General features: G+C 42.3%; 1 protein-coding gene across 1 annotated transcript in view; it reads right to left on the minus strand.

Moving 5' to 3' along the window:
- The window catches only part of LOC126428082 (tubulin alpha-3 chain-like), a 231,150-nt gene that overhangs the window by 123,780 nt on the left and 89,271 nt on the right, over positions 1 to 18,099 (minus strand). Inside the window, exon 3 of the mRNA XM_050089970.1 lies at positions 14,020 to 14,124. Coding sequence (XP_049945927.1) covers positions 14,020 to 14,124 — 105 coding nt within the window. The remainder of the gene's footprint in view (positions 1 to 14,019; positions 14,125 to 18,099) is intronic.

The following is an 18,099-nucleotide window of genomic DNA, read 5'->3' on the forward strand; positions in this document are numbered from 1 at the left end:
GACAGGCAAAACTGTTAAAACCTCAAAGAAACTCAGTTGATTTGCAAATATCACATATCCCATTTGGAAAGACATTCTTTTTCAAGGTGCAAGATGGTGTGCGACCGATGAAGTACGATTTAACTGTACACATGGCATGCAGTTAGTATTAAAAGTATATAGAATTTTATTTCTAATAAATTCTGTAAATGAAGAACTAATAATTTGTTCCAAATAGTTTTAATGTATTATACAACACTTTATAGTACTCGAAATATTTTCAAATTCTGCAGAAAATGCAACCTCATGTGCCGCAACAATGAAAACTGTAGAAAACGACAGAGAGTGGTTATGGTGGCCTATAGTGCACATTCCTTCGCGTGATTCTACTATCAGTCACTAGACTGAAGTAGCGACCGGAAAACATCCTGTCTTCCTAGGTATACCGTACCAGGTCCAACACTTTCCTACGCCATGATAGAGTGACGTTATTTTCTGAAGAAGGTACGTACTAAACTATGAACGGTGATCCCCAATGCTACTTTATCACTTAACAGGAAAATGACGAAGCTACTGAAGAATTATGACCGACCAGATAATGTGATAAAGGATCTCCGAAAACATTCTTTTCTGGAGACGGTTGATTACCAAAAGCCAAAAGTCGAATGAAGCGTTCGGAGGAATCGATACTTGAGTTCGGTCTTTAAGTATATATATATATATATATATATATATATATATATATATATATATATATATATATATATAAAAAAGCAAACACCCCTGGTTGAGATTTACATTCTTTCACAATACCGTTTCTTTAAAAGCTGGCTGTCAACAAACTGCTTCGCCAATTTCTCAAGTGCCATTGTTCTAAGAGTAACAGATGACAAATTACAACATAACTGTATTGTCAGATCTTTCTTGTTACCGGCCCCACACATGAGCGACTGATCGCATGGAAATTCAAGGCAGCGATTCGTGCTTGCAGTATGGCTGCCCTAGTCGTTAGAGCGATGAGTCCAGTATGGCTGTGACTCGTTTTTCTAGTAACCTCGTTATTAAGCGTGGATATGCAGTTTGTTTCGTTTCGCTTTGCCCATGCTGAGTAAGAACATTTCGTTAGAATTTACACTTACCCAGGGACCACGAACCACTCTGAGAAGTAACATGGACGACGGAGTTGCATTTTATATTAAGTGATACAAAATACACCTTCAGGTTTTGCAGTGATAGCATTTTGAAGTCATCAAAGACAGTGCTGCCAAAGCAGAGTTACTAAATACAGCATTATGAAATACCTTCACAAAAGAAGACGAAGTAAATAATACAGAATTCGAATCAAGAACAGCTGCCAACATGAATAACGTAGAAGTAAATATCCTCGGAGTAATGAAGCAACTTAAATCAATAAAAGCAAGTTTTCTGGTCCAGACTGTATACCAATTAGGTTCCTTTAGGAGTATGCTTATGCATTAGCTCCATACTTAACAATCATACACAACCGTTCGCTCGACGAAAGATCCGTACCCAAAGACTGGAAAGTTGCACAGGTCACACCAATATTCAAGAAAGGTACTAAGAGGAATCCACTAAATTCCAGGTCCATATCGTTAACTTGATATAGCAGGATTTTAGAACATTATGAATTACCTCGAAGAAATCGGTCTATTGACACACAGTCAACATGGGTTTAGAAAACTTCTTTCCTGTGAAATACAACTAGCTCTTTCTTCACATGAAGTGTTGAGTGCTATTGACAAGGGATTTCAGATCAATTTCGTATTTTTGGATTTCCGGAAGGCTTTTGACACTGTACCACATAAACGGCTTGAAGTGAAATTGCGTGCTTATCGAATATCGTCTCGGTTATATGACTGGATTTGTGATTTCCTGTCAGAGAGGTTATAGTTCGTAGTAATTGATGGAAAGTCATCGAGTAAAACAGAAGTGATTTCTGGCGTTCCCCAAGGTAGTGTTACAGGCCCTTTGCTTTCGTTATCTATATACACGATTTAGGAGACAATCTGGGCAGCCCTCTTAGATTGCTTACAGATGACGCTGTCGTTTATCGACTAATAACGTTATCAGGACATCAAAACAAACTGCAAAACGATTTAGAAAAGATATCTGAATGATGCGAAAAGTGGTAGTTGACCCTAAATAACGAAAAGTGTGAGGTCATCCACATGAGTGCGAAATGGAACTGTTTGAATTCGGTTACACGATAAATCAATCTAATTTAAAAGCCTCAAATTCAACTAAATACCTAGGTGTTACAATTACGAACAACTTAAATTGGAAGGAACACCTAGAAAATGTTGTGGGGAAGGCTAACCAAAGACTGCGTTTTATTGGGAGGACACTTAGAAAATGTAACAGATCTACTAAGGAGACTGCCTACATTACGACTGTCCATCCTCTTTTAGAATACTGCTGCGCGGTATGGGATTCTTACCAGATAGGGCTGACGGAGTACATCGAAAAAGTTCAAAGAAAGGCAGCACATTTTGTTTCATAGCGAAATATGGGAGTGAGTGTTGCAGAAATGATACAGGATTTGGGCTGGAAATGATTAAAAGAAAGGCGTTTCTCGTTGCGACGGAATCTTCTCACGAAATTCCAATCACCAACTTTCTCCTCCGAATGCGAAAATATTTTGTTGACACCGACCTACGTAGGCAGGAACTATCACCACGATAAAATAAGGGAAATCAGAGCTCGTACGGTAAGATATACGTCTTCGTTCTTTCCTCGCGCTCTGCGAGATTGGAATAATAGAGAATTGTGAAGGTGCTTCGATGAACCCTCTGCTAGGCACTTAAATGTGATTTGCAGAGAATCCATGGAGATATAGTTGTAGATGAAGATATCCTATAGAACCAGAATTGATGTGAAGTGCATAATAACAGACGCGATACGACAGGTTCTACCACGTAATTCTGAGTTATTTACGAAATTGTCACGCACATTATTAAAGTTTTCAAATTCTAAACAGAATGCGATACGTACGCTTATGTTAAGTGGGCATTTTAATTGGAAAGTCCAAAGAAAATCTATTATACAGCTATGCTCAAGTCTCTTGTCATTTTGTATAGTCTCACTATTCCTCATACAATTTATAGCCGAGCGGTTCAAATGGCTGTAAGCACTATGTGACTTAACTTCTGCGGTCATCAGTCCCCTAGAACTTTGAACTACTATAACCTAACTAACCTAAGGACATCACACACATCCATGCCCGAGGCAGGATTCGAATCTGCGACCGTAGCAGCAGCGCGGTTCCGGACTGAAGCGCCTGGAACCGCTCGGTCACAGAGGCCGGCTATTTATCGCCGAAGTTACGTTAATCAGTAGTGTTGATATTGACGGCTTCTCTATAGACATATTGAGATTGCAAAAAAAAAAAAAAAGTGGAAATACTTGCAGTTAAACTACAAGGTTAATGAATAAAAGAAACAAATTGGGGCTAATGAACGAGAAACGAATTGTACTAGCACACTGGAAAGATGTCCACAACCACTTGGTGTCAGTGAAAAGTGTAATGTATTTTGTAAAGTAATGTACATTTCCCAAAAAAAGAGTTTCAAAATTAGTTTAATGAATTATAATTTTCCTTTGTTTTAAATTTATTTTCTGCACCTACTCGTGGGTCTACGGAAGTCAACTGCAGCTGCTGCTAAACATAGCAGTTCATTTTCCATAGCAGAACTTCTCCACACCCCGACGTACGTACAGTGATTGAAATTGCGTGTCAGATGACTCCTCTGTGGGACTTCGAGGCTAACGAGTGACTCCAAGCGATAACGCATGGGATGGATCGCTTCGATCAGTCGCTTGTGTATGTGTTGCCTTTTAGAAAAAGCTTACAGACAGAGTTTAGAAGGTAAAGCTTGGAAGTGAGTCTCATAACCAGATTCAGAAATGAACAAATGAGTCAAAACTTATTTTTTAAAACGAAGTATCTTGGCCGTGCAATCTTATACACTACTGGCCATTAAAATTACTACACGAAGAAGAGATGCAGATGATAAACGGGTATTCATGAACAAATATATTATACTAGAACTGGTTCAAAAATGGCTCTGAGCACTATGGGACTTAACTTCTGAGGTCATCAGTCCCCTAGAACTTAGAACTAATTAAACCTAACTAACCTAAGGACATCACACACATCCATGCCCGAGGCAGCCGGCCGAAGTGGCCGTGCGGTTAAAGGCGCTGCAGTCTGGAACCGCAAGACCGCTACGGTCGCAGGTTCGAATCCTGCCTCGGGCATGGATGTTTGTGATGTCCTTAGGTTAGTTAGGTTTAACTAGTTCTAAGTTCTAGGGGACTAATGACCTCAGCAGTTGAGTCCCATAGTGCTCAGAGCCATTTGAACCATGCCCGAGGCAGGATTCGAACCTGCGACCGTAGCTATAGCGCGGCTCAGTCTGTAGCGCCTAGAACCGCTCGGCCACTCCGGCCGGCACTAGAATTGGTGTTTGGATGGCGTGTACAGGTACAGCTGCCCGTGCAGCTTCAACACGATACCACAGTTCATCAAGAGTAGTGACTGGCGTATTGTGATGACCCAGTTGCTCGGCCACCATTGACCACACGTTTTCAATTGGTGAGAGAGATGGAGAATGTGCTGGCCAGGGCAGCCGTCGAACATTTTCTGTATCAAGAAAGGTCCGTACAGGACCTGCAACATGCGGTCGTACATTATCCTGCTGAAACGTAGGGTTTCGCAGGGATCGAATGAAGGATAGAGCCATGGGTCGTAACACATCTGAAATGTAACGTCCACTGTTCAAAGTTGTAACATCCCCACAAAATTTATAATTAAAATAAATTTATTATGGATAGCGATTCTAATTTTTGTGTGACCTCAGAACAAAATTGGTTCCCATTTATAATCTCCGTGCACAAATGCATTCACATTTAATGTACCCACAAAATTCTTTTCTCATTTAATGTAAGCTCGAAACAGAAAAATTCCTAAACCTCATAATAAAAAATAAATTCAGTAACCTGGTAAAATTTGGACGACAGCAGTGCTGCGTCGTGGCCCTGTAAGTTCATTCTGAATAAAAAGCAAAAATTCTTACCTCAATAAAAAAAAAACGGCGAATATATCTGCTCTTAGCTAAAAACTTTTTCGGCACAGCTCCGTGCAATGCTGGCTTATACATTTGTGATTTGTGAAAGGAAGCAACTGATTTTTTTGAAATGAATGCTTTTTTTTAAAAAAAATTGCTTTATATTACCAAAATTATTATTAGGACATTTTTAAAACATTTGGATGACAGTTCAGATACATTACTAGATATGCGCGAGGCTGCTTCTTTACCTTATACAATAATGCTCCATCTCCAGATTCCCGATCAGAGCACACTGCAGACAAGCGCAGACAACCTCAGACAAGCGACTAGCAACAACTAACTGCTACAGTTACACAGTTCGTACTGCAGTCAACACTGCTCTCTGGTCAGCGATTCTATATCGCAGGCAGCGCATACCTCTTACAAAGTGCGGTCAATGCGAACAAGAGGTGACCGAGACGTGTAACCAATGGCACCCCATACCATCACGCCGGATGATACGCCAGTATGGCGATGACGAACACACGCTCCCAATGTGCGTTCACCGCGATGTCGCCAAACACGGATGCGACCATCATGATGTTGTAAACAGAACCTGGATTTATCCGAAAAAATGACGTTTTGCCATTCGTCCACCCAGGTTCGTCGCGCGAGTACACCATCGCAGGAGCTCCTGTCTGTGATGCACCGTCAAGGGTGACGGCAGCCGTGGTCTCCGAGCTCATAGTCCGTGCTGCTGCAAACGTCGTCGAATTGTTCGTGCAGATGGTGGTTGTCCTGCAAACGTCCCCGTCTGTTGACTCAGGGTTCGAGACGTGGCTGCACGATCCGTTACAGCCATGCGAATAAGATGCCTGTCATTTCGACTGCTAGTGATACGAGGCCGTTGGGATCGAGCACGGCGTTCCGTATTACCCTCCTGAACCCACCGATTCCATATTCTGCTTACAGTCATTGGATCTCGACCAACGCGAGCAGCAATGTCGCGATACGATAAACCGAAATCGCGATAGTCTACAATCCGACCTTTACCAAAGTCGGAAACGTGATGGTACGCATTTCTCCTCCTTACACGCCGGTCAACTGCTGTTTGTGTACGAGAAATCGGTAGGAAACTTTCCTTATATCAGCACGTTGTAGGTGTCACCACTGGCGCCAACCTTGTGTGAATGCTCTGAAAAGCTAATCATTTGCATATCACAGCATCTTCTTCCTGTCGGTTAAATTTCGCGTCTGTGGCACGTTTTTTTCTCTCGTGCAGCAATTTTTATGGCCAGTAGTGTATTTATCATCAACAAAAACACTTTCGGTTGAAATTGTGAGCCGAGCATGTGACTCATCGAATTTAAATTTGCGGAATGAACTAGAAATCAGGTGAAAATTTTCTTAGTTGGCCTGTCTGACAGGACACACGCTGCACCGGCAAGACGGTCTGTTTACTTCAGTTGTTCTGCGAGTATTCTTGACGAGAGAAAGGAGGAGCTGTTTACGCGGAAGACAATGTCTCATTTAAATGCATTAAAATACGCGAGTCCCGCCTCAAAGAACGTCTGCGTTTCTAAGTTCTAGAATGAACGCGAACTAAGCTCTTAATTACATTTGTAGTGTAGATTCCCCAGCGCGAAATTTACGGACTTTTGACGAAACGCCGGCCGAAGTGGCCGTGCGGTTAAAGGCACTGCAGTCTGGAACCGCAAGACCGCTACGGTCGCAGGTTCGAATCCTGCCTCGGGCATGGATGTTTGTGATGTCCTTAGGTTAGTTAGTTTTAAGTAGTACTAAGTTCTAGGGGACTAATGACCTCAGCAGTTGAGTCCCATAGTGCTCAGAACCATTTTTTTTTTGACGAAACGCTGTAGAAAGAGAAGCTGAATTTATGCAAGGGGGTTCAATGTAATATAGTTTTGTGAGTGAGGGTCCTAGTTTCTGAGTGCTTCTGGAGGGGAAGCGCTACCTATTATCTCGAACCACCTCTCAACTCGAGAGCAACAAAAGAAAACTGCAACTGGAACGTCACCAGCACGGCAGACACTTCTCCTTCTCGTCAGAGTAGCTATTTAATGTTTTTTCGGTACTTACGTGCACATCTGATAAGCTGGAAGGAGCGGTTTAGTACGAATTTTGAAATTTTTCTGTTGTTGTTGTGGTCTTCAGTCCTGAGACTGGTTTGATGCTACTCTATCCTGTACAAGCTGCTTCATCTCCCGGTACGTACTGCAGCCTACATCCTTCTGAATCTGCTTAGTGTATTCATCTCTTGGTCTCCCTCTACGATTTTTATCCTCCACGCTGTCCTCCAGTACCAGATTGGTGATCCCTTGAGGCCTCAAAACATGTCCTACCAACCGATCCCTTCTTCTAGTCAAGGTGTGCCACAAATATCTCTTCTCCCTAATTCTGTTCAATACATCCTCATTAGTTATGTGATCTAGCCATCCAATCTTCAGCATTCTTCTGTAGCACCACATTTCGAAAGCTTCAATTCTCTTCTTCTCCTAACTATTTATCGTCCATGTTCCACTTCCATACATGGCTACACTCCATACAAATACTCTCAGAAACGACTTCCTGTCACTTAAATCTATACTCGATGTTAACAAATTTCTCTTCTTCAGAAACGCTTTCCTTGCCATTGCCAGTCTACATTTTATATCCTCTCTACTTTGACCATCATCAGTTATTTTGCTCCCCAAATAGCAAAACTCCTTTACTAGTTTAAGCGTCTCATTGAGTTATCTAATTCCCTCAGCATCACCCGAGTTAACTCGACTACATTCCATTATTCCCGTTTTGCTTTTGTTGTTGTTCATCTTATAGCCTCCTTTCAAGACACTGTCCATTCCGTTCAATCGCTCTTCCAAGTCCTTTGCTGCCTCTGACAGAATTACAATGTCATCGACGAACCTCAAACTTTTTATTTCTTCTCCATGGATTTTAATACCTACTCCGAATTTTTCTTTTGTTTCCTTTACTGCTTTCTCAATACACAGATTGAATAACATCGGGGAGAGGCTACAACGCTGACTCACTCCTTTCCCAACCACTGCTTCCCTTTCATGTCCCTTGAGTCTTATAACTGCCATCTGCTTTCAGTAGAAATAGAAATTTTTCTAGTAAACTGGCTTTCTAGAAAACTTTCGCGCTTGCTGTCGGTTGTCGTTAACTGCACTCAACAGCATGAGCTCTGTTCAAAAAATTCTGTAACTTTATCTACAAAATTTTTCTACGCTTACGTTTTACATATTGTGCATGGTCTCCTTCGAAATGCTGTCCTCCAAAATTGACACACCCCTCCCAACGGCGTTTCCACTTCCGGAAGCAGTCTTGCTGGATTGTGCGAAGTAGCGTCTGCGAATTTTCCTTTTATCTCGTCTATCGCTGTAAATCTTCGTCTGTTGACCAGGGTTTTCAACTTTGGAAATAATAATAAAAAAAAAATCCCGCAAGGGTCTCTTCTGGAGAGTGCTTACGATGAGGCAGCACAATGATTTCATTTGTCTGTCCAATAGTCACGCACCAACACGAATGAATGTACGGGTGTGTTATCGTGATGCAAGAGCCATGAATTGTCTCGCCACTTTCCAGACCGTTTCCTCTTCACATTTTCTCGCATTCCTCGCATAACGTCCCGATAGTACCATCGGTTAACAGTTTGTGCGATAATAATTGCAGAAGCTGGAAACTGCGAAATACAAGGACTATCCACAAAGTACATTACGTTTTGGAATTAAAAATAAAGTATTGGAATTTTTTTTATTATATACAGATGAAAGCCACACTTAAATACTACTTTTCTACATAGTTGCCATTTAAATTAAGGCACTTATCGTAGCGACGGGCGAGCTTGGAAATTCCTTCGTCGTAAAATTCGGCCGCCTGCGCCTTCAACCAAGTGGTTACCTCTTCCTGAAGCAGTGCGTCGTCATCAAAACGCTGCATAGCCAACCACTTCTTCATTGCTGGGAATAAGTGGAAGTCGCTCGGTGCCAGGTCGGGACTGTACGGCGGATGAGGAAACAACTCCCACCTAAAAGATTCGAGAACTTCACGAGTGGCATTTGCCGTGTGGGCCCGGGCGTTGTCGTGAATCAGCAAGATCTTTGAGCCCAACTTTCCCCTGCGCTTGTTTTGTATTGCTCTTCTGAGGTTGTGCAGAGTTTGGCAATACCTTTGAGAGTTTATTGTAGTGCCTCTTTCTAGGAAATCCACAAAAATCACACCTTTCCTGTCCCAAAAGACAGTCGCCACGTGGTTGAAGGCGCAGGCGGCCGAATTTTACGACGAAGGATTTTCCAAGCTCGTCCATCGCTACGATAAGTGCCTTAATTTAAATGGAAACTATGTTGAAAAGTAGTATTTAAGTGTGGCTTTCATCTGTATATAATAAAAAAAATTCCAATACTTTATTTTATTTAATTCCAAAACGTAATGTACTTTGTGGATAGCCCTCGTACCTTGCTAGCGTTGTTTTTACACAAGTGAGAGGGTGTGCACCGTCTAAGAGCGCTGGAACGAATCCTGTACTCTAACCAAGTAAGTCTTCTACCGTCGAACATTTTATCTCCAACGCATGTTCAGTGAAGCTTGATAATTTTCCAACTATTGTTAAAGAATATTACAGAGATTTCAGTGGTTTCTCAACACCTCTAACACTAATCCACGTCACTCGTAGCGGTTTGACATGTCAGCAGTACCCTTGAGTATTTCCCAGTAAAGGTGTTACTTCGCAGTCGGGTCCATTTGGGACCTCACTAGACGTAGTGTTTCTGCTACGCTCCTCTTGGGAAGTCTAATCTAACTTTGCGATAAACGTTGCGCATGTTGTCCAAAATTTTCCTGTTCTCGACCAACTCTCACAGCACACTATGATGTTGGGCGAGGGAGATTGGGAGAGGGGGGGGGGGGGGGGGGGAAGAGGGAAGAGGTGACAGCAGTGAGTTATGCGACACCTCTGCGAATACTCGGCCAGCTAACAACCAATACTGTTTCTTGAGACTCTCACTCTTCGCATTTCTTATCTGCTGTGCTCCAGTAATTATTTTATCCGGTGCTGGTTTATCTTCTTGAGGTTTTGGAATTGTCTCCAACCTAAAAGGAACAACCATGTACATTCCATATTCAGGTTGTTTGTTTTAACGTAAGACACCTAAATATCTCGAAAACTACGCATCGCACGAAAAAAATGGTCTAGGTGGTAAGTTAATATTAGTAAAGGGGAAATCTGTCCGTGCTGCAACTGGCCACCTCCCGGCCTACCTCGTGCGTGGGCGGAGTCAACTTTGTATTTTCAAATGGGACCCCCCAACCCCCACCCCCCGGTTTTATTGCATATTCGGCTTCTACGCCAAAAATTAGGATACGGTTTATGCAGACCACTGTTTTCAATTCGGCAAATATCAAGTGTGACTGTTTTGGCATTAGCCGAGCGGTCTGAGGCGCTGCAGTCGTGGACTGTGCGGCTGGTCCCGGCGGATGTTCGAGTCCTTCCTCGGGCATGGATGTGTGTGTTTGTCCTTAGGATAATTTAGGTTAAGTAGTGTGTAAGCTTATGGACTGATGACCTAAGCAGTTAAGTCCCATAAGATTTCACACACATTTGAACATTTATGACTGTTTTGGCAATTAAGAAGGGACACATTTCAATCTACATTTCGGTTACGATATAAATGTAAACCTTTGTCTTCAAATGGTTCAAATGGCTCTAAGCACTATGGGACTTAACATCTGAGGCCATCAGACCCCTAGACTTAGAACTGTTTAAACCTAACTAACCTAAGGACATCACACACATCCATGCCCGAGGCAGGATTCTAACCTGTGACCGTAAAAGCAGCGCGGTTCCTGACTGAAGCGCCTACAACCGCTCGGCCACAGCAGCCGGCAAACCTTTGTGTTCTAAGGTTGATATTTACGTTCGAAATTTAGTTTAGTGTGGCGAATTTGATTATACAGTAGAATAATGTTAGGTATTTTAATGTCTGGTTAGAAACTACGTTTAGCGTGATACGGTAGCAACGACGTGGATGTAATAGTTATGTGTTTCCACCAGTATGCTTGATGTCGGTGAGTCTCTTGCCTCTGACCATAATTGTAATTCACAATGCTTCTTTAAACCGTATATACATGCATTTTACTCACGAACGAATAAATGTATCGAAATGGAAGACCGTCAGCTTGAGCATTTGCTGTTAATTACAGTTATGATGAGAAGCAAGGGGACTCACCAATATCAAACATCCCAATACGAACAGAAAACTATTACATCCACGTGGTTGTTCCCGGACCACGCTAAACGTAGTTTCTAACCAAACCTTGAAACGGCTAACTATATTGTACTGCACAATCAAATTTGCAACACTAAGGATTACACTTACATGAAATGTAAATGAAATGTAGAACCAATTGCACCTGTTATTTAAGGTAAAAACAGGCACACTTGATATTTGTCGATCACAGGGCCATCTATTACGAATGGAAAATACTCGTTTGAATAAACCGTAATAAATTTTTGCTTAGAATCCCGATATGCAATAAAAATGGGTGATATTCTTTTGAAAATAGAAAGTTGACTTCACCCGTGCAGGTGGGGTGGTCAGGAGGTCGGCAGTTGTAGCACAGACAAATGTCCTCTTTAATAATATTATTACAAAGAAATTTCTTTTTCATGCGATTCGTCGTTTTTGAGATATTTAGTTGTCCCAAGTTAAAGGTTCAAAAATGGTTCAAATGGCTCTGAGCACTATGGGACTCAACTGCTGTGGTCATAAGTCCCCTAGAACTTAGAACTACTTAAACCTAACTAACCTAAGGACAGCACACAACACCCAGCCATCACGAGGCAGAGAAAATCCCTAACCCCGCCGGGAATCGAACCCGGGAACCCGGGCGTGGGAAGCGAGAACGCTACCGCACCCAAGTTAAAGGAACACCTACCGGTGTGACATGTATCAGACAGAAACTGCCTGTTGGTATTCGTCTCGGGATCATCGGAAGGCGTCTGTTTAACGATTTATGTGACAATTCGCCAGCGTGAGAGTCTGGCTTTGTCAAAGATTCACTCTCCATTGCTGACGGCAATGGGGAGAGGAGACGGGTGAATATTTGACAATGCCAGCCACTCGTGCTCGCGAAACGTCACACAAATAGTTAAACAGCGCTTGCCGAAGATCCTGAGACGAACAGCAACAGGCAACAAGTCACCAAGTGGCCCCGAAAGCCTCGACAATTTTGTATGAGACAGGAAATCTGAAATTTCCAGGCATTCACAAAATAAAATAAAAGACGGAATCATTAGACACTACTCCTATAATTAATCAGGATTTTTGAACTCATAGATGTACTCCGCTGAGCATTAGATTCGCAACACTACGAAGACAGTGTAGAATCTAGGGGCTTCCAGTTATCAAGCTATTTCAGATGGTTTTCAGTTCCCTTCTCTGGTATTTCTTTGTCTCCCGCATTCGCATTATTGCGTATGTAACCTCCCAACAGTTTATTTCCGTAACTTCGGAATAAAAATCTGACGAACCTCCCAATGAAAATGTGACTCACATACATAACCTTTCAATAATTAACTGACTGTGAATCTAAACTGGAAAATCTAGACGTCATGGCCCTGAAAAGTCATTCTGAATAAATTGAAGATTCTTACCTCAATTATGTCACCGGATAACGCGTATATATCTGCTCCTATAAGAAATTTTTATGGCACAGCCCAGATGCAATGCTGGCCACTAGATTTTGTTATGTATAAAAAAAACTGATTTTTCTTTATGATAATTGGCATGACTATGGATGGGAGAAATCAGTAAAAACTTTAAATTCAGATGAATGACTGTCAAAATTTATCTTTATAAGAAAGATTATTATTGAAAAATATTTACACGTGACTTTGATATAACAATGGTACAAAATGAGTTGTTACAAATTACATAAGCGCGCGGCAATAAATAATAATAATTTTTGTTTTTACCTTATACTACACATCGCTCAGGCACCACCATCGTTCTACAGGACCGGCCTTCCTAATTCCATACAGGACACAAGTGCTCTCTGTGAGCTACACAACTAGGCAACTGCTCTCTACGAGCGACCTGACCCAACCTGAACTTTGAGGTTCGCCGATGACATTGTAATTCTGTCAGAGACAGCAAAGGACTTGGAAGAGCAGCTGACTGGAATGAACAGTGTCTTGAAAGGAGGATATAAGATGAACATCAACACAAGCAAAACAAGGATAATGGATTGTAGTCGAATTAAATCGGGTGATGCTGCGGGGATTAGATTAGGAAATGGGACGCTTAAAGTAGCAAATGAGTTTTGCTATTTGGGGAGCAAAATAAATGATGACGGCTGAAGTAGAGAGGATATAAAATGTAGACTGGCAATGGCAAGGAAAGCGTTTCTGAAGAAGAGAAATTTTTAAACATCGAATATAGATTTAAGTGTCAGAAAATCGTTTCTGAAAGTATTTGTATGGAGTGTAACCATGTATGGAAGTGAAACGTGGACGATAAAAATTTAGACAAGAAGAGAATAGAAGCTTTCGGAATGTGATGCGACAAACAAATGCTGAAGATTAGATTGGTAGATCGCATAAGTAATGAGGAGGTATTGAATAGAATTGGGGAGAAGAGGTATTTGTGGCACAACTTGACCAGAAGAAGGGATCGGTTGGTAGGACATGTTCTGAGGCATCAAGGGATCACCAATTTAGTATTGGAGGGTAAAAATCGTAGAGGGAGACCAAGGAATGAATACACTAAGCAGATTCAGAGGGATGTAGGTTGCAGTAGGTACTGGGAGATGAAGAAGCTTGCACAGGATAGAGTAGCATGGAGAGCTGCATCAAACCAGTCTCTGGACTGAAGACCACAACAACAACAACATGCTGATAATGAGACGTCACTTTTACTTTAATAACCTCGTGTAAATGAATGGCAGTAGATACCTATAGTGTAGTAGCCTCTAGCGTAGTTATTGGCGGCGTCTTCTTTCCCCGTGATCAGCTGCTCAGGGTGGAAGAGGTTCCTGTACGTTCCAGTCCGCACCTCGTCTGCAACACAAAGCACACAGTTCGTGTAATTCCGTGCTGATCCTGAAAATGGACAAATTTGATAGTAAGTTCACTACTGGTTCTCAAGTGTCTCGTAATGCATTATGTACAATCAATAGCCGGCCGGGGTGGCCGAGCGGTTCTAGGCGCTACAGTCTGGAACCGGCGACCGCTACGGTCACAGGTTCGAATCCTGCCTCGCGCATGGATGTGTGTGGTGTCCTTAGGTTAGTTAGGTTTACGTAGTTCTAAGTTCTAGGGGACTGATGACCTTAGAAGTTAAGTCCCATAGAGCCATTTGAAACATTTTTTTATTACAATCAATAAGCAACTGCATGTATGTGTAATAGGTACTTGCTTCTGTAAGTAGGCTGTTTAGGTTTTTTTAATTGGTAACGCCACCTCTGTATGAAAATCACTGGCTGTGCTGTGTGAAGTCTGTGGCTGCTTTGCATTGTTGTAATACTCGCCATTGTAGTGTTAGGCAGCTGGATGTGAACAGCGCGTAGCGTTGCGCAGTTGGAGGTGAGCCGCCAGCAGTGGTGGATGTGGGGAGAGAGATGGCGGAGTTTTGAAATTTGTCATGAACTGCTATATTTATATATGATGATATCAAGGTAAATACATTGTTTGTTCTCTATTAATATCTTTCATTTGCTAACTATCCCTATCAGTAGTTAGTGCAGTTTGAATCTTTTATTTAGCTGGCAGTAGTGGCGCTCGCTGTATTGCAGTAGCTTGAGCAGCGAAGATTTTTGTGAGGTAAGTGATTTGTGAAAGGTATAGTTTAATGTTACTCAGGGCCATTCTTTTGTAGGGAATTTTGAAAGTCAGATTGCGTTGCGCTAAAAACATTGTGTGTCAGTTTAAGCACAGTCTTGTATAAATTGTTCAAAGGGGAAGTTTGATGCAGCTCTCCATATGTGCTTAAACTGACACACAATGTTTTTAGCGCAACGCAATCTGACTTTCAAAATTCCCTACAAAAGAATGGCCCTGACTAACATTAAACTATACCTTTCACAAATCACTTACCTCACAAAAATCTTCGCTGCTCAAGCTACTGCAATACAGCGAGCGCCACTACTGCCAGCTAAATAAAAGATTCAAACTATGGAAGGCACTAACTACTGATAGGGATAGTTAGCAAATGAAAGATATTAATAGAGAACAAACAATGTATTTACCTTGATATCATCATATATAAATATAGCAGTTCATGACAAATTACAAAACTCCGCCATCTCTCTCCCCACATCCACCACTGCTGGCGGCTCACCTCCAACTGCGCAACGCTACGCGCTGTTCACATCCAGCTGCCTAACACTACAATGGCGAGTATTACAACAATGCAAAGCAGCCACAGACTTCACACAGCACAGCCAGTGATTTTCATACAGAGGTGGCGTTACCAATAAAAAAACCTAAACAGCCTACTTACACTTCAAGTAAGTCTAGGTTGTATATTAGGCTCACTGCTCCAGATTCTGGAAGTATGAACGACACCTGATCCTCCTCCTGATAAACACTCGACTGGACCAGTAACGCACTTCAGCTGCGATTTGTTTTCTTCCACTTTGTGTTGTTGCTTGCCAGGGTTACGCTTTACTAGCTTATGAGACTGTGACTTCTTCAGATACATGGAGTAACAGGTAACTATACTACTATGTATTATACACTGATGCTCATTAATTAAGGATAATGCTGATACACCATGCGATGCATCTGACCTGCGGCCGTCACACGGTGGCGCTGGCAGCAGTACACATACGCGGAGGTGTGTTGGTGCATGTCAGAGTACGGTGCAGCGAGTAAGTGTGCAGACGTTTTCAGACGTGCTAATGGTGACTGTGTGTTGAAAATGGCTCAAAGAACACACATTGATGACGTTATGAGGACTAGAATACTAGGGCGATTGGAGGCTGGTCAAACACAGCAGGCCGTAGCACGGGCCCTCCGTGTGCCACAAAGTGTGATCTCAAGATTATGGCAACGATTCCAGCAGACAGGAAACGTGTACACGCACTACAGTATGTCACGGCCAAGTGTACAGCAGCACAATAAGACCAATATCTCACCATCAGTGCCCGCAGACGGTCACGGAGTATTGCAGGTGGCCTCACTCGGGACCTTACTGCAGCCACTGCAACTGTTGTCTCCAGACACAGTCTACAGACGACTGAACAGACATGGTTTATTCGCCCGGAGACCTGCAAGGTGCATTCCACTAACCCCTCGTCACAGGAGAGCCCGTAAAGCTTGAGGTCAAGAACACAGTACATGATCATTGGAACAGTGGTCCCATGTTATGTTCACGGACGAGTCTGGCGTGAACCAGGAACCAGATACCAACCCCTTAATGTCCAAGAATGGGACCTGTATGGAGGTCATGATTTGATGCTGTGGGGTGGGATTATGATCGGTGCACATACACCCCTGTATGTCTTTGACAGAGGAACTGTAACAGGTCAGGGGTATCGGGACGTCATTTTGCACCAGTATGTCCGCCTATTCAAGGGTGCAGTGGGTCCCACCTTCCTCCTGATGGATGATAACGCACGGCCCCACCGAGCTGCCATCATGGAGGAGTACTTTGAAACAGAAGATATCAGGAGTGGCCTGCCTGTTCTCCAGACCTGAACCCCATCGAGCACGTCTGCGGTACTCTCGGTTGACGTATCGCTGCACGTCTTCAGACTTCTAGGACACTTCAGGAGCTCCGACAAGCACTGGTGCAAGAATGGGAGGCTATACCCCAGCAGCTGCTCGACCACCTGATTCAGAGTATGCCAACCCGTTGTGCGGCCTGTGTACTTGTGCATGGTGATCATATCCCATACTGATGCCGGGGTATATGCGCAGGAAACAGTGGCGTTCTGTAGCACATGTGTTTCGGGACGATTTTCTCAACATATCACCGTGGACTTACAGATCTGTTTCGTGTGTGTTCCCTATGTGCCTATGCTATTAGCGCCAGTTTTGTGTTGTGCCACGTTGTGTGGCACCACATTCTGCAATTATCCTTAATTTATGAGCATGAGTGTGTATGTATGGAAATTTTGTTTACTCGTCTTTAAAACTGTATAATGACATTACATGACTTTTTCAGATATCTGGACTAACTGGTAACTACTCTGTATTATATATGCCTGGAAACTTAAAACTGTTTAATTACATTACATGACTTTTTTAGATATCTCAAATAACTGGGACTTGAACTATCGTGTATTCTATGTCTCTGGAAATTCTGTTTGTTCGTCTCTAAAACTGTATAATTACATTTGAAGAATTTTTAGTGGTTTGTAGGTAGCCAATAGCTGAACAAATAGAAGTAGGAGGTTTGCAATAATACCCATGTGGGCCATGTTTAATATATTTATTGCTAGAATAAGAGCGACTCGTTTTCTGTACCCAGAATCACGCCGCACTGTTCCTCTGCTATAATGAAGTCTGGTTTACGTAGAAGTCTGCACCTGTGAATACCCTTCTGACGGAGAAAAAGGAATCGATGAAAGCGCTATTCGTTAAAAGCAAAGGGACGCGCCAATGGCAAAACAAAACTTCCGAACGTAAAGAAACAAACTGCTTGGAAGACCAACCAAGTGCCCCCAGTAAAAGAAAATATCCTTAGGAACGGTGGCACTGGAAAATCCGTCTTGATGTATAGGGAATATGTTCAAGAAGAATATGTAGGCTCATGATCTGAGGATGCCGGAATCTTTTATGATCTATAGCGTAACATTTGAAAATTACACCACCAATTTAACTGGAATTTTCATACTTCATTTTAAATTTGTCTGGCTTTCTAACATTGTTCTATTTGTAAATGTCAACAGAAATTTTTTAATTTATTTTATGGTCTACATTCGAGCACGTTGGTCAATATTATGAACTAGGTTCTTCTGTTTTTTGTTGACCCAATACTTTTTCATTCTTTCTGATCGTGCCCTTCTCTCCTCATCCAAAATCACCCTT

Source organism: Schistocerca serialis, chromosome 12 (genome assembly GCF_023864345.2).
Source record: "Schistocerca serialis cubense isolate TAMUIC-IGC-003099 chromosome 12, iqSchSeri2.2, whole genome shotgun sequence".
Taxonomy (NCBI): Eukaryota; Metazoa; Arthropoda; class Insecta; order Orthoptera; family Acrididae; genus Schistocerca; species Schistocerca serialis.